This window comes from Thermobia domestica, chromosome 2 (genome assembly GCF_964235325.1).
Source record: "Thermobia domestica chromosome 2, izTheDome1.hap1.1, whole genome shotgun sequence".
In the NCBI taxonomy this organism is placed as follows: Eukaryota; Metazoa; Arthropoda; class Insecta; order Zygentoma; family Lepismatidae; genus Thermobia; species Thermobia domestica.
The window spans coordinates 359,008,653-359,033,113 of NC_137455.1; the positions used below are offsets into that span (position 1 = coordinate 359,008,653).

General features: G+C 36.8%; 1 protein-coding gene across 1 annotated transcript in view; it reads right to left on the reverse strand.

The window, feature by feature from the left end:
• Nucleotides 1-24,461, reverse strand: part of LOC145678818 (venom allergen 5-like) — a 129,426-nt gene that overhangs the window by 78,221 nt on the left and 26,744 nt on the right. Inside the window, exon 3 of the mRNA XM_081749359.1 lies at nt 6,146-6,227. Within this exon, the coding sequence (XP_081605485.1) occupies nt 6,146-6,227 (82 nt within the window). The remainder of the gene's footprint in view (nt 1-6,145; nt 6,228-24,461) is intronic.

A 24,461-nucleotide genomic window follows, 5' to 3' on the forward strand; every position in this document is an offset into this window, starting at 1 on the left:
TTGAATAAATTGCTAAATATTATTCTAAATATGTGCAAATAACGCAGATAAACTGCAAAATATTTTAGAATTACTCGTAATTTGTTTTATGATGCAAGAATACTTTCAAGAGACGACGTTTTTCATAGTCTTTGGGCTACTTATAATGTTAATGTTTAAGTCTTCGTTCCAGCAATACATGTAAATGCAAATTGTAACTGAAATTAAATGTAACTGATACATTTTCAGTAACACTAGTTGTTCCCCCTAAGCCTTAGGCCTGGTGTACATTTTATATTAAGACCGTGCTTAATCAAAGATTCTAATTACACCCTAATTATATTTCACTTGTTTTAGTTTGACCACCGACCTCAAATTCGATCCATACCATATAGCTATATGCAATTATCCAAAGACTTACAGTTAGTAATACACAGTGTTCATTCTTGTTTTGTTTTGTTTTAGTTTAACGTCCCACAGTTATGCTAGGGCGGCTAAAGGAGACGTGGAGCGAATGATTATAGTGGAATCCGAACCACTTCGGTCGTTCAACTTTACCCCTACCGCAAATCGAACTTGGGACCACGCGAACCGAAATCAAGCATGCTAGCCGCTAGACCAAATGGGGGTCCTCACATTGTGTTGATTTAAATCATTCCGTCAGTGTTGCCAGATCCGAAGATTAAAAAGTAGCGTGTCTGTACTCCGAAAGTAGCGAATTCGAACTATTTGTAGCCCAAATATATAGAAATGAATACTGATAGTGCTAATGAAATAATTTAATATGAGCTGGAAGATGTGCTGGACGTATTGCAAGAATAAATTATGATCGTCGGACGAAAACAATTCTAGACTGGATACCACGAGACAAAAAGTCTAGGAAACCTCCGCATACAAGAAGGTGTGACGAAATCAAGCACCACTGAGGAGTAACCTGAAAAAGAATTGCCCAAGTTAGATAGTTGTTGGAGAAGACTTGGAAAGACCTTCATCCAGCAATGGATTAATAATGGTTTATTATGATGATGGTGATGATTTTATTATATCTGGGTTTCGGAGGTAACCTAAACCAAGTCATAATTTCGTAATTTTAGAGAAGCGAAAAACCGGTTTCTCAACTGAGACCTATAGTACTGTTTTTGAAACTTACTAAGTAGTTACAAAGTAGTAAGATGCTTTCAAACTTATATTATTACACCATTAGAAAGAACATAGTCTATTTAAAAAGTATTGTTAACTCAATTTCAACCAAAAAGTGACAGCATAGTCTACCTCGAAATATATATATATATATATATATAAACTTTTACTAGGTAAGGTAGGGTAAAAATGGATTCAAAATTTAATGAAAGTCGTAGAGCGAAAAAAATATATTTGACTATTCAATCCATCATGTTGCAGCAAAACTACGAAAATTAATATAAAAGAAAACTAGAAAGTTAAGAATCACTTGTTCTGGCGAGTGAGAAAAAGTAGATACAGATAACTCTAATTACCTATATACTTATATCATATGTATACGTATATAATATGTTTCGCAAGTAATTTTTAATCAATATAAAATTTCAAATGAACGCAAGATTAGTTTTCTCGAATAAAGATTACATGCACCGTTGAGAGCTCAGGAATAAGCTTAATCTATGTTACGGCACTGGATATGTGCTTACGTAATGCATTACGACCTTATGAACTTGTATAAGAAACAGAATGCACTTAAAATGAGATGCGAACTATGTGAAACATCGGACTTTGAATCTAATTTGTTTTGTGATAGCTCCCACCACAAAGTTCAGGACGTTCGTGTTATAAAGTGTCAATTAAACACGGAGATGTGAAACGGTAATAAAACATTTCATCAATTTGAAACAAAAAAATACGTATTTTGTAGTAATAATTTACCCTACACTGAGAAAATAAGTTGTAGGTGGCGTACTTAAAAAGATAGGTTACATGCGTAATTCCTGTAGTTTTTGGACTTATCGTACAGCAGACGTATAACTGAAAACACATGTTTTATAGTATTTTCTGTATAAGTGTTCCATCTATACGTACTTCCCGTATGAAACAATCTAGGCGGTCAGGATCTCACATACATATCGACGTATATAACATACAGCTGACGAAGGTAACATAAGTATATGCATGTGATATACGGAAAACTGTTAGATGTCAGACATTCTGCAACGGCACGGTGTAACATCCAAGGGCAGTGCCTATGTAGCATACGGATAACGTATGCTCCGTACTGATTTCTATAGTAAGCAAAAGGATACCGTATATTTGTACAATATACCGCTGTCCGGAGAACGGATTTTTCTCTATGTACTTGTTAAGATAATGAACGTTATATTCTGTTTTTAAAATGACAGTCAAAGCAGAATGTGTTAAATAATAAATGAGAAATTGTAATTTTTCAATTTTGGTACGATTTAATATATTCGTGCTGCTATGTGTTGTGTTATCCGTTAGGAAGTATTGAACAATTCTGATTCAAAGGAAGGAAATAAACTACTGTATAGTACTGGAGTTAATTTAATAGAGTTTAATAGTATAGGCAGTTCTGAGGCTATATAAGACAAAGTCTATTGCTGAAAGTGAAATATGGGTTACTATTAGGGTTTTAGGGTGATATACCCACTGATCATTGAACCTGGAATACACACATGGAAAGCATTAGCACTAGCAAATTAGCTATGAAGAGGTACACCATACCATAATTCTAAGTCAAAGTGAAAGGAAAAATGAGCGGAAACGACAGACTATACGAAAATAATACTTTCACTATTTTAATGTCACACAATTTATTTCGAGACTTTCGAGACTTTCGAGACGAGACCGAGACTTGGTACTCGAGACCGAGACCGAGATCGAGACAAGCATCTGTCGATCGAGACGAGACCGAGACCGAGACGGTGATTTTTTACTCGAGACGAGACCGAGACCGAGACCGTTATTTATCAACCGAGACGAGACCGAGACTGTTCAAAGTCTCGTCTCGTCTCGTCTCGGTACCATCCCTAGTGTAAAGTATTTTAAAGTAACGATCTTATTACGAAATAGATATATTGTTTGACCGTTTTTCGTGTTATGTTTCACATTTTATTTAAATATTAATTTACATTTAAGGAAATATATTTTGATAAGAAGCTTGCGCAGAACGCCATAATGCGTTGTTTCCAAATTTGAACGTTTACTGTGGTAGTCATAATAAGAAAATTACTGGATTCTAGCGTTGCAGTTTGAGAAGCGGAACTTAGCTGTGAATTGCGGGAAAGATCGAAAACTAATTTCTCCAGTAATTATCCAAGCAGAATTCCATCATTACTTCCTTTATTATCTGGCGGGGGGCGCGATGGTTCAGTGGTAGAGCGTTCACCTCCGGTGCTTGGGGTCCCTGGTTCGATCCCAGCTCGCGCCATGTGGACTTTGTGGTGGGCAAACACCGTGCTCGTGGGTTTTCTCGGGGTTCTCCCGTTTCCTCCCACTTTCTTCATTCCACCATTTTACTCATTTCTCATTATCACTGTCTCCTTTAGCCTAATCGGCATAACTGTGGGACGTAAAATTTAAAGATTTCATTTCATTTCATTTTATTATCTGGCGTCAGTAAGACTCGACACTATCTGGCAACACTGCACTATTCAAGCAGTGATGCAATTCCTTCTCCACGTTTAAGGTCTACAGTTTGAAGAGGAACCATGTGATATATATATATGGTTACAAAGCATAAAACTTTTACCTTATTCACTGTAACTTAACGAAAATTTATTTGAAGATTAATAATATGTCTGTCTTGGTACAAGTTTGAAGATTTACTGTGATCACGTATACCCGAGAATTGGACCTTTAAAATGATGACTCGTCTGGAAAATGGTGAAGAGTAGAAGTGAGGCCATTGGTGCGGTTCCTGTGGGCCAAAAACACTACACCTGCTGACAATCATACTCAGATTGTAGAGGTATATGGGAAGGCTAATTTTCAAAGCAACATGAAGGGAAGTGATGTCATGCTTTCAAGAAAGACGATTTAATATTGTTAATGACAACCCTGGACACAGCGGTAGCTCCAGTACTGCAACCACTGACGCTACGCTAGGAACTACTAGAGCACCCCTTCTACAGCCCTGACCTACCCAGTGATTTTCACCTTTTCCCTATTCTAAAGCAAAAAATGGCTGACAACCATTATCTGGCATGTGATTATGTCAAACCAGCTGCCTCACGGAGGCTACGAGAACTTGACATAGATTTCTATGTAAATGGTACAGAAAACTTTATCTACCGTTGTGATAAGTGGTTGAACAAAAACTGTGATTACATCGAGAACTATTGTTAAGTGCCCTCTATCATCAGATGTATTGATCTTCCAGTTATGTCTCACACATATGCCATAATAGGCTATGTAACTTTACTTTTTGGGTCATCCCTTGTGTGTATGCAGGGTGTTTCAAAACACTGACGTTTGGGAGGTGATTCTTGACACCAAGATAAGACAAACAGTATAGACCAACCTGGATGCACAAATGCTTCCTTTCGGAAGAATGAAATGAAATCTTTGTTTTACGTCCCACGGTTATGCCGGTTAGGCTAATGGAGACGGTGATTATGAGAAATGAATGAAATGGTGGAATGAGGAAAGTGGGAGGAAACGGGAGAACCCCGAGGAAACCCACGAGCGGTGTTTCTTCATCACAAAGTCCACGTGGCGAGAGCTGGGATCGAACCAGGGACCCCAAGCTCCGGAAGTGAACGCTCTACCACTAAATCCCCACCTCCTTTCGGAGTTATAGGCTGCCGAAAACATGTAATAAAAGGAACTTTAAAGGTCCATAGCTCCAATACTATGGGACCTACCGCAGTCGGGTAGAAACTAATATTTACCCCACACAAAAATCCATGTTCCAGAATCCTAAGGTACTCACGCAACAATTTTTATGGAGGGAGTTTGGCTACGGGCATATAATTTGAAGTACGCAACAACTACCTCTATAAAAATTGTTGCGTGAGCACCACAGGATTCTGAAACATGGATATTTGGATAGGGCACATACTAGGTCCTAAATGAAATGTTAGGTTCCCCCGACTACGACTACGATAGGTCCCATAGTTTTGGAGCTATAGACATTTAAGGTTCATTGTTTCATGTTTTTGGCAACCTATAACTCCGAAAGGAAGCACTTGTGCATCTAGGTTTGTCTGTACTTTTTGTCTTATCGTGGTGTCAGGAATCACATCCTACACGTTATTGTTGATGTTTTGAAATACCCTGTACACATGTATAAATATTTCAAATCATAAAGGAGGACAGGAAAAAGAAACAATGGAGTATAATAGAAGAAAGAGAGACGGAAATAAATTTATAACTAAATTATTGTTGTCTAAATAGTTGATGTTACAAAAGTAATACACTGTAGTAATAATATTTTAACTATTTCTAAAATTTCAGTCCCTAATATAGTTGAATCCTTCCTTTTCTTTTTTTAAAAAATGTTATTAACTCTTAGTTTATCACCCTTACTATGACGAATCAACGGGAGAAAAAGAAAAATATTAAAAATTCAAAGATCAAATTAACTTTAGTTCTTGATTAATGGGGTTTCTCCTTTATAAGGAAAATGTAAAAATGTAGTTCATGCGATTTTATTGTAATTTTTGACGAGAGAGAAAAATAAGAGAGTGCGATATTCTATTTTAACTAAGGATATAAAATTTTCTTTCCTTTTTCTTTACTATACGATCAATTAATAGAGAATCAATCTCGTCAGCCTTTTGCCAAATCTGTCTTTATTCTTCCGGCATATCTGTCTATCAAGAAAGGACACATTTTTTCAATTATCTGACAGACGAAAGAAGAAGAAGAAGAATCAGTAATAAAATGACAGGAATAAATGAGTCGTTACTAATGTGGAAAGAATTGATTTTGCTAACCTCATTTTTTTTGTCCGACATATTCAAAAGCTCCCAAGTTGTATTTTAGTGAGTAAAATATTGTGTTAACTGTCGCAGACTGTGGAAAATATATTACACTTGAATCGATATTTTATTCCTTCTTTTCTACAGTAAAACAAAAGAAAATATTCACTTTGTGTTGCCAGAGAAGAAATAGTTTTTTTAGTAGAGATACATGCTTCTAGTCTAAACAGTATTATTATTATTATGATACTTACGAACATTGCGCGCAGTATCATGACCTGCGACACATTGATCAGCCCATCGTTGTGCAATGGTTGCTAATTCTTCGTCCCAGACCTGCAATAATAATAATAATAATAATAATAATAATAATAATAATAATAATAATAATAATAATAATAATAATAATAATAATAATAATAGAATTATGACAGAAGAACAGAAAGGATGCTACAGAGTCAGCAAGGGATAGATACAGTACTTACTGAACAAGCAAAATCCCAGAAAAGAAACCTAAATGTAGTGTTTATAGACAATCAAAAAGCGTGTGAATTCTACATACACACATATCTAATAGAGGTACTACAAATGTATAAAATACTTCCCACTATCATCATGTGCGACAGCTATGAAACAATGGTCGACAAATGATCGGAACAGGATAGTATGATCAGAACAGGATAGTATCCCGGAGTCCATTCCAATGATCCATAGTGTCCCGGTTCCAATGATCAGAACAGGATAGTATCCCGGAGTCAATTCTTTCAGTGCGCTATGGTTCTGCATAGCTCTCAATCCTCTCAGTAGATCATTAGCAAACACATCTTGTGGCTTTAAGATAAAAGCACGCAATAAATCTTGTAAAATCAACCATCTGCTATACATGGATGAACTACGCCAACTCTCCAAGCCAACTACACAGATTACTAGCAATAGTAACAACTTTTACCTCTAACATCTGGATGAATTTAGGAATTAACAAATGTAAGTCAATACATCTGCAAAGACGGAAAAGAGCAAAAACTCGAGTATTTCCAATTGATGAATATCACAAAATAGAATAGGCCTACTTAAGAAAAGGAAAACATTACATATGCCTGGGAATAATGAAGCTTCGAATCATTGAACACAACACATGAAACGCATATTGCAGAAAAATTTCCAGTCAAGAATTAAAGTGATGCTCAGAACTCAGCTTATTAATGCTAAGAAAGTTAAAGCCATCCACACATTCGCAGTAGCCCTCATTACATATTCATTTGGGTTAACCAAATGCACGGAGACTGATTTAGTTAACGCGAATGATTCCGACTTTAATGTCAGAATTCAGTATGAAACACCCAAAAGCTGCAAGAAAGCGAGTGACTCTTCGCACAGAAGAAGGTGGCATTGGTATTACAAATATACCAAAACTCCACCAAGAACAGATTGAAGACCTTCGACAATATTTCACCATCAGCAGAAAAGAAACCAACTATCTATTTTGTGTAATATGTATGTATCTATCCATGACAGAGTTTACCACAAATTATGAATCAGATTAACAAAAGCATGGCAAATGAAAATCAAAAGAACTCCACGGAAGCTTTAAGAATCATTTAGAGGCCAGTAACACATATAACGATAATCAACTGCCTGGCTCAAGAAACTAAGCTCTTTTCTGAAACACTAGGTTTTATGATGACCACACAGGACCGAGACTAACCCGATACTACTGTAAATCATATTGAAGCAAGGGGTACCGAATGAAAAGTGCAGAAAATGCGGAGACACATCATGCCGTATAATGCCTCCTCAGACTATCTGAAAGACACAACAACGTTGCACAAAGCATTCACCAGTTTTTGGCACATAACATGGAACTAATCACTGATACCAAGCCTTACTACCAGCCAAGTTCAGTACTTGAAAATGATAAATACAAACAACTGGGATTGAGAAATCAGAACGGATGTAGTCTAACGGTACCTGCAAAGATACCTGTCATCACTATTATCAATAAAATGGACAAAGAAGTAACCCTCATAGATGTAGCAGTACCACTAAGTCACCACATATAGTACAACATTCAGTATGATCCATACGCGCCGACTACGTGGGTGTTTCGGAGCTTCAGAACCCACACAAATAATCTTCGCACCCACAACATTTTTACTTCGATAGAAACAAAATAAATATTTCTCACTTACCATTATCAAAAAAATAATTAGCAATTAAGACTGAGATGGAAGTTAAATTTTCTAACTTCTAAAACATAATTGTTTCAAATGTCTTTGTGCAAAGGCAACCAAGCAACACACTTAATCTAGTAATTTTGTAGTTTATGTTAACAACAAAATCCTTGCACAATTCTTTCTGCAATTACATTAAAGTTATTTGTTTTTATGAAGATTTTTTCATATCAATTTGTATGAATGTGATATTTTCTTTTAGTAACGTGTTGATAATATCATAACCTCTTGCAATCATTATGCATCATGTAAGTTCTTTGAAGTATACACATAATGCTACGATTATATATATTGAGAACAGTAACTTATTGGAGAACAGTCATTACAGTAACTTATCCCTAACATTGAACTGGGTTTGAACCCATTTTTCTTGCGTTTAAGTCAGCCGTGTTACCGACTGAGTCCCCAACCTATCCTTGCAGTACCGGTATATTTTCCTTTATCACAGCACAGCCCTTTATGAAAGTATTTCATAAAAGATTTTAACTAAAAGGAAATTAATAAAAAAATATCGTGACTCCTCTGAAAACGTATAACACGTCCCACCATTGATATGCACCCACATAAATTTTGGAAATTCGGCGCCGTTGGTATGAACATATAGAAATATAAAGACTTTGAAGACGAAGTCAAAAATTTATGGAAATGTCAGAAAGTTACAGTAAGCCCAATCATTATCTCAGCTACAGTTATTGTCCTTAAAAGTACGTGACACAACTTGAACAGATGCATACAAAATATCTCCTAGCAAATCTACAAAAATCGATAATACTAGACACCTGTCATATGGTCAGAAAGTTCTTTGGAGAAGAACTCTTCAAATAATCTGCACTTGCCAGAGATGGTCGTGAGATTATTAAACTGAAACTTGTTTGAACGAGATACACTACTACTACTACTACTACTACTAGTACTACTACTACTACTACTACTACTAATAATAATAATAAGTTTATAAAGGAAGAAATTGAACAAAGATGATACTTATATCAGTCAAATTCAAGAAAATTATATACTTGAGCTAAATTCTCATGCACGATTTTCGAGAAAATTGACAAAAACTTATATTTATGATACTAGGAATATTATTTATAACAAAGCAAAAACTGACTCTAAAACACACTACCTATGAAGGAGACGCTGATACTAACATATATTCTCATCGAAATACTAACTTAAGATGATAGTATACACAGGTAATTTTAATGAAATGTACTTGTAATAACCTAGAACTCATTATCGTATTATCGTACCATTAACTCTTGAATTTTAAATACCTTTCTGTTAGTTTTAAAAATACACATATTTTTTGTTATAATAATAAACATGCTATAATAATATACATGCTAGCTCTCTAATACAACATGTCTCAGACGGCACGGGTTCTTGGTTCGATGTAAATTAATGGTTTACAAAATCGCGTTCTTGGGTTTTTGCAGAGTTCTCCCGTTTCTTCCCATTATGTTATTCGCCTAATTCTTTTAAACATACCCCAGATAGCACAGTTAATTTGATGCAGATTAGAAAAGGCAAATGCAAAAAAAAAAAAAAAAAAAAAAAAGTTAGATTCAAATTTGACAACTCGCCGATGCGCACACGCCCGTAATTTCAATCAGATGCAGTGTTGGGTAAGTTACTTGTAAAAATGTAACGCGTTACAAGTTACCGGTACTTTACTTTCCCTTAAAATGTAACGCGTTAGTAACGAGTTACTTGCCTTAAAAAGTAGCTGTTACCCTACTTTGAATGTAACGCGTTACTAATGCGTTTACTTTTAGGTCCGAAACTCTAAATATGTATATATAAAAAAAAAATCTCATTACTTCAATTTTCCGTATTATTATTATTATTATTATTATTATTATTATTATTATTATTATTATTATTATTATTATTATTATTATTACACATTCTGATTTTCCCAAATCATCGTAAATGTTTAGAACTGTAGATTGATAATAGTAGCGTTGCTATATCCTTTCATGTGGACAGTTACTTTATTGGAAATTTGATGTGCTTCGCTGATTTCATAAACGTAATATTGCACGTTCTAAATCTCTTTATGTAGATGCAAGAACAAATTCTTACTTGACAGCTATACGAACATATTCATATAATGTAACACTGACTAAAATGCCATACTGCGTTAGAAAAAAATGACTGCTTATTATTATTCTGCTAAATTAATTGTAACATTTTATGTAAAAATAAAAATGCAGAATATAGAGCAACATTGCATTATGACTTATAAAATAACACATGAACTGGGGGTGAATCAAAACTTGCCAGTAACTCTGAAATCGATACATGCTTTTTAAAGCTAGTTGCTCTAAACTCTATAATCAACTGGACTCTAGGATACGCAAACTAATCTGAAAGAACTCCTTATTACATACCATCAATAAACTATTTTCTAGTAATAAGATAGGGCTGCTTATCAGAACACAGTTTATTCATATTAACGATTTCCTGTATGTCGTTAATTATGGCATCCTAGCTGTTGATATTTATTTCCCTCTCACTTCAGACCAGGGGTAAAAGTGAGGGAGGAAAGCGGGGAACGCCGTCCCTCTACTTTCAGAAAATATCTGTGGCGTTCCCCCACTTTCTAAAGAGATATCAATGGGCAAAGATTAGCACGGGACGGCGTGACGTCATGCATTCCCTTACCTTTTCAGATTCACTTTTACCCTTGCTTCAGACACTTTACTTTTAAATTCTGTTCATCATAACCCTCACCTTTTAAGAAAAAGTATTATTTCAAATTTTCGAACTGTAAAATATTTTCCTTCTAGGTCTTTACAAAAACAATACCAATCAAAGTAAAATAGACCACCATTGCACTTGTAGTTCACTCGCTGAATGTATTGACTTGGAGCTATCAAAATCTATGACAAAATCTTACAGGTGCTTGCAATCAGTACATGTGATTTTTCTGAGGTTGTACTCATCTTCCAAAAACAGCAAGTGGCACTAAGATCTTATCTGTTTCTCTATATATATGTGACTGACTGTCGGTCACGGATATAGTTCAAGCTCTATTTCACCATTCTGAGAAATTCACTTACAAGAAAGAAACATTTGTTCCCGAAAAAATATATATACATATATTGTAATTACTTATTCGAAATGTAACGCAAAAAAGTAACGCAAACTAGGTACGTTACTTAAAAATTTGTAACGCGTTACCGTTACAGTTACTTTGGGAAAAATATAACTCGTTACTAGGAAACGTTACTTAAAAAGTAACGCGTTACTTGCGTAACGTTACTTCCCAAGACTGATCAAATGTATATACAAGTTGAAGGTTGTCAAATCCTGGTTAAGTGTGACATGTCAAAGTTGATTCAAATATGCATATAATTTGATGTGCTGAATGTGATTTAAATATTACATGTCAAATTTTGTTGAAATGTGAATAAACTTAACAGATCAAATACACAGGAATATTAAGAATTATTTCCTTATTTTTTGTCATTTTACTCATTTATAACGAGACAAACCAAAAATAATTACATCGATGTCCTCCTGAGAGCGCGCGTTACTACAAAGTGGTATCACACCTCATACTTCGTATTCAAATATAGTGATAGATAATTTCAGAACGATTCGTTCGAAAAAGAACGATTTCTTCAATAAAATAAAAGAATCAGATCTCTGAAAGGAACCAGAATGACTTAGGCGAATTTAAGACAGATTGACTTAGGGGAATAAAATAAAAATCACTCAATGGAGTTGACGGCTTGAGTCAGTTGATTCGGTTGATGGAACTAGATGACGGAATCAAACAACAGATATATAGACTCGTAGTTGATGGACTGATATGGGTAAAAGTGCACAGAAACAATACTCCAGAACGGAGAGATATTTTATGGTGAAGAAACATGCAATAAATCTACCACACATGTATAGAAACAGCCAAACCTTAATTCTTTGTTTGTATTCCTTGTTCGTATATTAGAAGAAGAGCAATAAATCAGAAAAAGATGAAACATCTGCGCCTGTTTCGAAGGATGGCAATCTCTTCTTATAAACTTCTACTTATTCCTTCTCTCCCAGGCCCGTATCCAGGGGGGTCTAGGGGGACCGGGCTCGCCCTAAATTTTGGCTGCCCCCCTAAAATTTTCACGGTAGGCTGGCAAATGAACTATAATATGGTGATGAACTATAATATGGTTGGATCGGGCCCACCCTAACTTCAGCCGGGGCCCCCTACATTTTTGGGCTGGCTACAGACCTGTCCTGTCCTGCTTGAAGCAACTTTACAATAACTTACCAGTTGACGAAATAGTTTGTCTAATTTAGTCGAAAGGATGAATGTTGTTCTGAGAATCATTTGGGAACTCGGAATTATTCAATTCATTGAAACCAAAAAATTCGATGCAGAGGAATGAATCCTTGTTTGAAATTTAAAAAAATGAATTTTACGTCCCACGCATATACCGGCTAGGATAAAGGAGTTGGTGATGATGAGAAACGAATGAAGAAAGTGAGAGGAAACGGCAGAGTCCCAAGAAAACCCACGCACACGGTGTTTGTCCAACACAAAGCTTACTTGACGCTAGTTAAGATCGAGCCAAGGACCCCATGCACCAGAGGTGAACGCTCTACCATTGAGCCACCTCGGCCCTCTTGTTTGAAATAGATTGAAAGGGCTCGATAATGAAAAAGAAACAAACTTCCCATCACTATTCAAAAATGTTTACTTAAATACAATATGGCTGCTTTTAAAATTCCCGCCGAGGTACTAGCGTATTCAACAATGTTTTTCTTCACTTCTATATGACACCCATAAGATTTTATTTCATGTTTTCTATATCATTCCAATTCTGAGTGTTTACATCTTTCGGTCTTTATCGGGGTCGGCTCTATCATATGCATATGCAACACTTGCATTTGTGCGGGACTACAACTTTTGACGGGCGACAAAATCTGTCATAACTATATTAATTAAAAAATATTTCTTGTTGAAAGCAGACTTCATGATGATGGTAGTTAAATTTACTAAACTACCTCTATTTGAATACTACACTCATAAATCATGTTTTAAGGTCACATGGACAGTGCTAAAGCAAATGGTCAAACAAATCCCAGCATGAATTGTTTGATTGTTGTCGAAAACAAGAATTCAATTCTCCAACAGTATCAAACACCTGTTCCATTTAGTTAGTCATCACAGTTTTGATATGAAAACTAGTCTTGTTTTTGTCACAAACAAGTTCCTTATCACTGAAGGAGGAAACAAGTTTTTTAAATTTATTTTTCAACATTTTTTTTAACAGATGTAGAAGGAAAATCAAGAAATAATGATAAAAGAGCTAGTTGTGCTGGAATTGCAAACTGATATATTGAAATTGAAGCTCGATATTGAATTCTATATAGAAAAGATTACTATCTTTCCCCTACAGGTGTGTTTGCTTTATCTTTCACTAACATAATAGATTATTATTTAAAGAAAAAGAAGAAAAAAAACAGACACAACGAGATTGGTTTAAAGTGTTTAGGCCTTTGTGATTGAGAATTACTCTTTCCCTCTCGTTGTTTGTTTATGACGGGTAGCATACTTAAAATAGTGGCGTTTTAGATTTATTCTTTCTGGAGAAAGGGGGTAGCAAATGACACCATTGCATAAGGCTGCAAATTGCCTAGGAACGGCCCTGGTCGTCATGCATTATTAAAAGATAGAGATTGACATGTAATATTTTGAATGAATAATACTACAGTTTATGTTTTTTTTTTTGTTATGTATAAATTAAATGAATTTCATTTAAACAGAAAAATAACATGGTTTAAATTGATGAGCTTATTGTTTTTGGAGGCACCGTGGCTCAGTGGTAGAGAGCTTATCTCTAATCAGTGGCGTATTTAGGGGGGCTTCCGGGCTTAAGCCCCCCCCCCCGAAATCTTACTTACTATAGTAAAGTATATGAAATATCTTGCAGAATTTTCACATTTTCAGGCAAAGCCCCCCGAAAGTTAGCAAAGCCCCTCCCGAAACAAAATCGTAAATACACCACTGTCTCTAGTAGTGTAGACCCTGGTTCGATCCCCGGCCAAGTAAATTTCTGGTGAGCAACATCGTGCTAATGAGTTTCCTCGGGGTACTTCCGTTTCCTCCCACTTTCTCATTCCACCAATTTTCCATTATCATTCACTTGCTTTAATCATTGTCCCTTTAGCCTAAGACACATAATCGTGGGACGTTAAACTCAAATATTTCATTTTTATGAGCTTTTGTTTTGTTATGAACCAGACTATAAGATCATGTCCATAATAATCAGTTAGACTTTAAATTATGTCGATTGACATTTAGAAACTGGCATTATCAAATGAGATCTTTTTTTATATCCTTCAGTTTCAATGGCGCTGAAGTCTACAGAAGAGTGAAAATACCTACTTTCAATTTGCAATGCCATTATGAACATTCATTATAATTAATTAGCCAAATAGAAACTGCTTATATCATCTTTCCTTTTATCGCTTTGGTATATTCAGAAGCGTGAAGCCGTAAGTTATTACGAATAAGGAACTAATAATGGATTCAGAAAGTGCTTACTCATTCCTCTCCAACAGAACAGTGATGGTGATTGTAAACAAAACACTTCTGTCCTCTCCAGTTACGTAATTCCTTACAGATCAGTTTTTCATTTTTTTGCAACCAAGGTTATTGAACATTTGAACCAAGTCGAGTTCATTGCTAAAAAAGAATAAAGTCGGTGCCTTTTTTATTTCGCGATTCTTTTTTGTCTCAGAAACTCTATATTTATGCGTGTGCTTTCGTTTTGAATTGAGATTTGCCCTTTTAGAAAAAACAAAAGAACACATCAAGGCGAAATAAAAGATGTTTTTGGTTCTCCAAATATGACATCATTAAAACGGCATGAACATTCACCAACGTTTTCAATGATCAAGGTTCGCATAATGTTTACATGAGATAGGTTCAAGTTATTAATATTACAATTGCACTGTTAAAAATGTCCCTATGATAATGATCTAGCCATGTTTCCAACTTACAAATAAATTTAGGAACTTAATGAAACTAAATTGGCGTATGGAAAGGTTGAATAAATAGAAAGTTTAGGAGTCCGAGTAAACTATTTCCACCCCTGAATGAAATCAACATACTTGTTTGCTACAGTTCCCGCATTTTGTAAATGTAAAGTCTCTGTTGTTTGTCCTGTAAGTTTAATCAAAGATGAAACTTTATTTCCTAATTAACTTGTTATAGAGGATGTCCCAAGGAAGCTCTCAAAAAATATTGGTTTAAAGAAAAGTATACAGGAGAAAATAATAATAATAATAATAATAAAATATCAACACATCATATCTGTATATATAAGAAATAGAACAAAATAAGGTTGTCACAGGAGATGATGGAAGTTTTCTTTCACAGAAGATTTGTTTATGTAGACACATCTTTTAGATGGCCCACAGGAAAAAGTTGGGTAGAGTTAAATCTGGTGATCTTGGAGACTACAATTCATGTGAAATTACTCTGGCTGAAAAAAAAAAATAATTCGATTTTAGTCATAGTGATGCTAGCAGTATGAGTTACTTAACCATCTCCTTTTGTTTTCAAGTGGATTAATTTCGCTGCCTCTATTTTCTCATAGACTAGCTAACTTTCTGTAAACACTGTAAATAAAATCCTTGAAATACGTACATCAACAAATGATAATAATAATGGCTCAGTGGTAGAGCGTTCACCTCTGGTACATGGGATCACTGGTTCGATCTCAGTTCGCGCCAAGTGGCCTTTATAGTAAAGAAACACCGTGTTCGTGGGTTTTCTCGGGATTCTCCAGTTTCCTCTCACCTTATTCATTCCACCATTGCATTCATTTCTCATCATCATTGTCTCCTTTAGCCTAGCAGGCATATGCATAGGACGAAAACTAAAATATTTCATTTAATTTATATCAAATGACCTTCGCTGTTTAACACGTATTATTATTATTATTATTATTATTATTATTATTATTATTATTATTATTATTATTATTATTATTATTATTATTATTATTATGAGAGGAGTAATGGATAATAGCCACTAATGCACGAAGCTTTCAATTATCAGTGGCGAAGGAACTGGAGAAAATCAGGGTTTTATTTCGTACTGGATGAGTACTCGCTAGTTGCAAATTTTTAAAAAATAACTGTGAAAGAAAAAAGGTGTTTGTCATATTTATGAAATAAGTAAGTAAATCTATCACAAGCTCTATTCCTCTTGATTTTTTTGGTGTATATCCCTCCTTTTCTGTGACACCAGCCAAGGAAAACAAATGATCTTAGGGGTAAAAGTGGATCTGAAAAGGTAAGGAGAGGCATTATATCACGCCGTCCCCCGACCAATCTTTGCCAATTATAATTTTTTAGAAAGTGGCGACGCCATAGATATATTTTTGGAAGTGAGGTAACGGCGTCCCCCCGCGTTCCCCTCATTTTTACCCGTGATCATAGCAGATAACAAAATAGTCTTCTAATATCGGGGAATACAATGGTGCGAGATTGCGATGTTCTATTGATAGAAATAAGATCGTCTTATGCAGAGTCGTTTTCACGTATGATTAACGTCGTACTAAAGGCCTGACTACTGCAGGAAACATTTGTTGGTAGAACTCTTGAGTGTGTCACTAATCATGTGTCAGAACGACTCTGCATAAGACCCAGAGAATTGTTGTTTTCAGGATTGGAAGGCATTTAAACTGTATATAAGATAGTTTTGCACATAGGCTCTATGATGTCTCACAGCTGCATGTTCTCATCTATAGTTTTGAAATGTAGGTAATGATTACAAACACTCAAGGTTAAAAAAAATGCAGACGACATCTTTACTTTTATTGTCTTATTATTGTTATTATTAACCTTATACTAATCCGTGTCCTATTTGGTAATGGTCTAGTGCATTGAACTATCCTAATTTGCCAGTGATGGATGAAAACTTCTTGTGACTAAACTTCGAAACAATCCTATGCATAAATATGGGAGACTTAGAGAACGACTATATAAGTTCCTTCGTCCGTCTGTCGATAGAGCGAGAACGATCACAGATAACAAAAAAATGCTTTTGCTATGGGTTCAGTGTCCTAAAATTAGGTTTCATCTTCCTGGATCGTCTAATCAAACCGGAAGTGGTAGGAATTTACCATTTATGGTTTCAACACGAAAACTAACAAAGAACGAAAACGGTATTAAATGCGGAGAACCGGTGTTTCTAGATCTATTCAAGAATAGGGTCCACTCTTTTATTTTTATTTTTTACTTTAATTATTTTTTTTTAAAGGATCATACAAGTGCGAGTTATGATATTAGTACGTCTGTTCGTTCGTCTGTTACTCTACCCGATAACTCTTGAATGAAAGCGAATTATGAATTCTGTTTTCTTGTTTTGCAGTAGATAGCTAGTCATTATCTTGACTTAGTTCGTTAACAGAGTCAATTCATTAACATTATAACGTAACGGCGACTTAGTCCTTCCGTTAGTCCACATGATAACTTTTGAACAGAAAGCAATTTTTAAATTCTTTTTTTTTTTCAGTAGATACCTATAATGATTATCTTGGTTAAGTGCGTTAATGAAGTCAATTTATTACCTTAACGGGTAACGGCGACATGTTCATCCGTCAGCGCACGCAAGTGAATTTTTTGAATTCTATTGTTGGTAATAAATAACTTGAATGATTATGGCCGCCAAGTTTATATCCCAGATCTCATACATGGCAATATGTGATGAGGTTAGACATTCTTTTTATATTTTAAAGATAAAATATTTTTTGAGGCTAAAAGTTTTCTTTTTAGGTTAAAAGTATTTTTGCGGTTAAAAGATTTTTGGTTAAAGTTAAAAAAAAAATCTTTTGTAAAGTTAAATCCTCACATATGTGGGTTATGACATATATTCCCCATATACTTGGAGTATGGGATGGTACATAAAACCTAGAATATTATTTGCCATCAGTTTAATCTTAAATATAAGTTTTTTTTGTTGTGCCTAAAAAATTATTGGAAGTATAAAAACCTAACATGGTTTGGGTATGAGAAGGAATATAATACTGACTGCTTCAACTACCAGCATAGATTCAGTCATAAATGCATTTCGTATGATCCTTTTCACTGTCTGTAACAGAGTTTATATTTTTATTGAAACCGGAAGTGATAAATCTACAATTTCTAATTTCAATATGGAATCCCTAAGGTTTAGAAGCCAGTCGTAGTTTTACACTGTGAAATGAATCATTCATTATTAATTAGAAATTATTATTATTTTCTGTTAGAACGCACTGCAATGGAGGCCCAAAGAGGATAATCAGCAAGTGTGTACCTGATTAGAAGGCGACACCTTCCCAGCAATCATCATCTATCATCATAGGCATACTGGAAGATCATTCCACAAACTGAGAAACTTCTATACACCACGGGCTTACCTATAACATCTTCGTCTAGACTCAACAAGTTTCTGTCTTATTACTATCCAGCAATTGTAGCACCTTTCGTCCCCCCCCCCCCCCCCCCCGTTTTCTTCTTCCTATCTTCTAGTTAGTTATGAGCATATACAAGACCAAGACCAGGACTTGGGTGGTCTTGGTCTTGGTCTTGATCTTGCATATCCAATCTTGGTCTTGGTCTTGCTTGCAAGAGTCTTGAAAGTTTTGCTTTTAAGAAATCTTATGCTTTTCATAGGTAAATTTTACTCTGAATAAAAGGGATAATAAATTCTACAATGGGCCAATGGTAACGGCAATACAAGTTTACCTCTCTGTAAGTATGATGATGGTGTACAATATAGGCCTTTATTTCTTTCAATAGGTGCCCGCGCTCTTCACTACTTAAGAGATAAATCACAACGTTTCGTAATCTTTATATACAGAGGGACGACAAAAAATCTACAGGACACGTAACTTTGGTCCTCCACTGTACAACACGTGTTGCGGTTGCCGAACGTTTTTTGTTTTCAATGTGTCATGTGGACTTTTCTCTTCCGTCAGCAGTAACCTGTTCACCTGTGAGTGTCGTAGTGTGAAGGTGGTGCGGTAAAATAGACAACCTGACAGTCTTCCAAAGAGGCATGATCGTTGGTGCCCGCCTGGTTGGAACTTCAGTGGCAACAGTGGCGAACATTGTGGGGGTATCCAAATGCACTGTGTCCAATGTCACTAGGGCATACACAATTCATGAGCAAACGACGTCTGCAAAGCACAACAGTGGTCGAAAGACAATTCTGTCAGATAGGGACCGGAGGGTATTGAAACGCACTTTATCAGCTAGAAAGAAGACCACTGCATTGAAAATTACATCTGAACTCAATTCCGGCCTACAGAACACGGTTTTATCAAAAACAATGCGACGGGAACTTCATAAAATAAAAATTCATGACAGGGCCGCTATCGCCAAACCCCTGGTCACAGCAGTAAATGCAAAGAGGCTTATCCAGTGATGCAAGGACCACAAGGCGTGGACTCACGAGCAGTGGAAACACATAATGTGTTCCGATGAATCGACCTTCACCTTATTCCAACAACCGGTCGTGTTTACGTATGGAGAACCCCGCCGCAGGCCTATGATAGGGACTGTCTCCCAACTGTAAAGCATGGGGGTGGTTCTGTTACAGTATGGGCAGTGATATCGTGTTTTTCTGCAGGTCCCAGCATAACCCTGCATGGAATGATGAATGCTAAGGCGCATGAGGCCATTTTGGGGGACCAGGTTCTACCCATGATCCAACTTTTGTTCCCTGATGGTGATGGCATCTACCAAGATGATTTGGAACCCTGTCATGCTGCAAAAACGGTGAGATCATGGTTTGAGCTGCATGACCTGGAAATATCACACCTTCCCTGGGGCCCACAATCACCAGATCTGAACATCATTGAATCATTGTGGTCTGAGTTAGAAAGGCGTGTTCGGTCTCATTACCCTCCACCAGCATCCCTTAAGGAACTGGAGCATGTTTTGGAGGAACAATGGTATAAAACTCCACACACCACGATTCAGGAGCTGTATCCGTCCATTCCACGTCGGATCCAAGCTGTTTTGGACGCAAAAGGAGGCCCCACACCATACTAGGTATGATTTTCACACTTTTGCAAACGTATTAGTTTTTTGTCCAACCCCTATATATATATATATATATATATATATATATATATATATATATATATATATATATATATATATATATATATATATATGTATATATATATATATATTAGGGTGTCCCTTATTTTGGGTAATTTCGTGTTGCGATACGCACCCCCCCCCCCCAATGTATTATATGTGACCGTAAACTCCCATTAGTGAAATAGCAGCTCTCTACGAGAACGTTAACCCGTGCCGACTTGACGACAAAGTCACGAAATGACGTTTCCACATTATAATGTAATTTAGAATTTTCAACCGTGACAATGGAGACACTAAAAGAGACACAGAAACGAAACTTTGCACGAAGCAACTAGAGGAAGGGAGACATCTGCTCGTGTATTGACAAACAGCACCAGATGACGGAATGACCTATATTGAATATCATCGTTGGAAGCAACAATAAAAATAAAGACAAAAGAGATGGTAAACGCAGACCAGTGTTGCAAACTATTCGAGAAAGAAATAACGTGTGATATGTGTTGGCGCACACAGGAAGTGAGGTACTAACATTTTGTACACCTTAAATCATATATTGACAAGAACTGTTTACGCTTACTCTAAGTCTAAAAGGAAAATCTGAACAGTGTTGCCATCAACAGAAGGGAGAAATTGAGTTTGGAAGAGAGAAAATAACTCGGAAAAGGTCACTAGTGCTGTATGGTTTAAAACCTATAATGCAAGGCAGAAGAGCATGAGGAGTAGTGCCGTGGTTATGTGAAATTGATAACCCACGTACTGACAGATATATTCGGTATCTTGTTAAAGCAGAGAACTAAGGTTTGTAAAAGATGGCAACGATGCACAGCGTCGGCTTTTTTACTCTTGATGTCATCATAATTATCAACGTCCTCAAAAGCCCACGAGTACATAAACCCATGCAAATTGAACGCTGTTTTCATATTTTAACCAGTTTGTTGGGATTCCAAGCCGCTGTGCATCGTTGCCACCTTTCACAAACCTTAATTGTCAGCTTTTACAAGATATCGTATATGTCAGTCAGTTATCGATCTCACATAACCACTTGTTCAACCAAGATTCCCCACCGGGAATTGAACCCTGGGCAGTTTGCATCAAAGATGAGAGTGTCAACGACTATCTGAGGTAGCGCAAACTTCATTGAGGATTGTGAGCTTGAGCTAGTTGTAAACCTCATTGAGGTTAGTGAGAACGAACCTAATTAAGGATTGAGGCCACATTAGCCCGAATCAGCCTCGACAGGCTCGTATCCAAGAGGGGTCTAGAGTAGGCTTGCAAAATTTTCACGGTAGGCTTGCAAATGCACTATAATATGGTGATGAACTATAAATGGTTGGATCGCCCCCCCTAACTTCAGCCAGGTCCCCCCTACATTTTTGGTCTGGCTACCGGCCTGAGCCTCGATTAACCCGGGAAAGCCCATACTTACTACAAAGTGGGTATTGAATAATTTTCTTGTTTTTTGCGTCCTTTATACACACTAAATCGAGATTATGAGGAAAATAATTCCATACGTGTACACAATGCGGAGAAATGGGGGTGTCCCCTGTAGGGGACACTGGGCATTAGAAATACAATGGGCATATATTGAAACGACTATTGACTTAAAAGATACAGGTTTTATTGTAAGTAAAATATAAATGAACAAAAATATCACTTATACATAGAATAACTATACAAAATGCAAAATATTAAATACGGATATTCTGGTTATAACATTTCAATACGCTGCCCAAAACAAGGTAAAACAATAGCATTACAGAACGCAAATTACAATGGTGACCTTCAATGTTTCCTTTTGCCTGTGAAAGTCATACCAACCACGAACATGTAACCCAATCTCACAGTTTTCACACATGAATCTTGTGTGTTTTTGGCACAAACCACATCTCTTTTGTGCGCACTTCTGTTGCACATGGTACTTAGGGTCAGAGTTGAGGCGAACGCCATTCGGAACTCGTTGATCTAATGGTGCACTACAAGTGACACTCTTCACCGGTGCTTTCCTATAAATACCGCAGTAAATTTGAACAATCATTCTACGAAATTGACAATAAGGGAGTTTTTAACCTTGGCCAATTCTTTTAGCATTAGCCATGCATTATTAGAAGAATGGCATCCGCACCAAACGCGAAGAAAGGGAACCACCATTTGTTTCCTTGGAAAGCAATTCGCATTGAGTGTACATTTTCATCTAATCTGTCGATTCCTCTATATATTTATTGAATGCACTGACAAAGTTTCAATAAGTGACAATGTTGTGAAAATGTTATCAAAATAAAAATTGTAAGCTCCAAGCCCTTGCGGTAACCTAGACTCTATATCCAAAACAAGACTTGAACCTAGACCCAGATCTCTTGATACGGTAGCTTGCTATACTGAGCTCCGTGCTAGGGTTCAAAAGCAATCAAATAAGGTGTCACGTCAGAAGGGCCCGGACAAAAGGGCGAGGACAAAAAGGCCCGAGTCAAAACGGCCCCGCGTCAAAAGGGCCCCGGTCATAAGGGCCCGAGTCAAAAGGGCCCCACGTCAAAAGGGCCCCGCGTCAAAAGGGCCCGGGTCAAAAGGGCCCCGGTCATAAGGGCCCCACGTCAAAAAGGCCCCGCGTCAAAAGGGCCCGAGTCAAAAGGGCCCCGCGTCAAAAGGGCCCCGGTCATAAGGGCCCGAGTCAAAAGGGCCCCGCGTCAAAAGGGCCCGGGTCAAAAGGGCCCCGGTCATAAGGGCCCGAGTCAAAAGGGCCCCGCGACAAAAGGGCCCGAGTCAAAAGGGCCCCGGTTATAAGGGCCCGAGTCAAAACGGCACCGTGTCAAAAGGGCCCCGGTCATAAGGGCCCGAGTCAAAAGGGCCCTGCGTCCAAAGATGCCGGGTCAAAAGGGTCCCCGGCAAAAGAGCGCGAGTCAAAAAGGCCCTGAGCCAAAAGGGGCCCCGAGTCAAAAGGACCCCGCGATCAAAGGGCCTCACATCAAAAAAGCCTGAGATATAGCGTTTTATTAGATTAAAAGTATTCACTGGATACCACCTGCTTTGTGTTGAAAGAACGTACATGTATATCTGTATACAGTGTTAGTCAAAGTTATTACAACAGCCCAGATACGATTCATGTGAACAGAGAAAAGTGTTGCAGGTAGGTATTGATCAGTGCCGTGTCATGGTGCGGGTGAGCGGGGCAACGACCCTGGCTGCCGAAGTAAGGTGGCGCAAAATTCGGGAGTAAGAAATAAAAGGAAAGAAGGAAAGAAAGAGAAAAAGGAAAAAAATACTTGGAATATTTTAGATCAATAGCAGATTGTGTTACTCGTGTTAGGAAAATCTATGTACACCCAACAACAAAAGTCTCTCCACCCTAAGTGCTCTAATTCCATAACTTGGGGTCCAGGTAATTTGCAGTTGATAGAACGCCTGGACAGATGCAACCCAATTTACACGTAACTTTTCTCGGCACTGACAACAGTTGGTGGCACTGAATTCAGTCTTTATGCAAGTAAAATTGTGAGTAGATGACGCACGAAACATTTCTCCATTCTGAGATGAACCTCTCTGGTTTAGAGCGTGTTGTCCAATGAACATCATATGTTAATCTCAATATTGTTGTGTATGTAATGTATTATTTCACTATATACTGTATATTCAAAGAAATAAAAAGACTGATCACACATAAATCAGAAAATGCTTGAAAGTAGACGAAAATATCAAATCTAGAACAACTGCTGGAAATAAGTTAGTAAATGATTGCCTTCATTGAGAGACCTTCTCCAATTCTCCTCATTCCAATATTTTTTTTTCTTTCTGGAGGAGAGAAAATCTTGGTTGTCACACTGAGTATGTATTGAAATTGAAATTGAAACATTTGAAAAAGTTAGAAAATGACCGGGATTTGAACGCGGGTCCGCCGAATATAATTTCAATGCGTTAAAAACTTACCCACCTCGTCACTTCATCTTCCGCCTAAACTATTAGCTAGTTGAAAGCATTGCATGTAAGACTATACACAAAATACCCGTACTAATACTCGTATAAGAAGGTGTTCCTTATGAATGTCACAATAACTTACTCGAGGTTTCCTTCTTTAACTCAAAAACAAGTGATATAGACCTTCGTCAATGAGGAAAATATCGCGAAGCGTTCTTCAAGATGAGGCTACCTCATTGTTTTTAACTGGTCCCGATTTATATTACTGCAATTCTTCCTCATCGTGACTTCTAATTTCTAAAGAAGAAAAGCCGGCAGA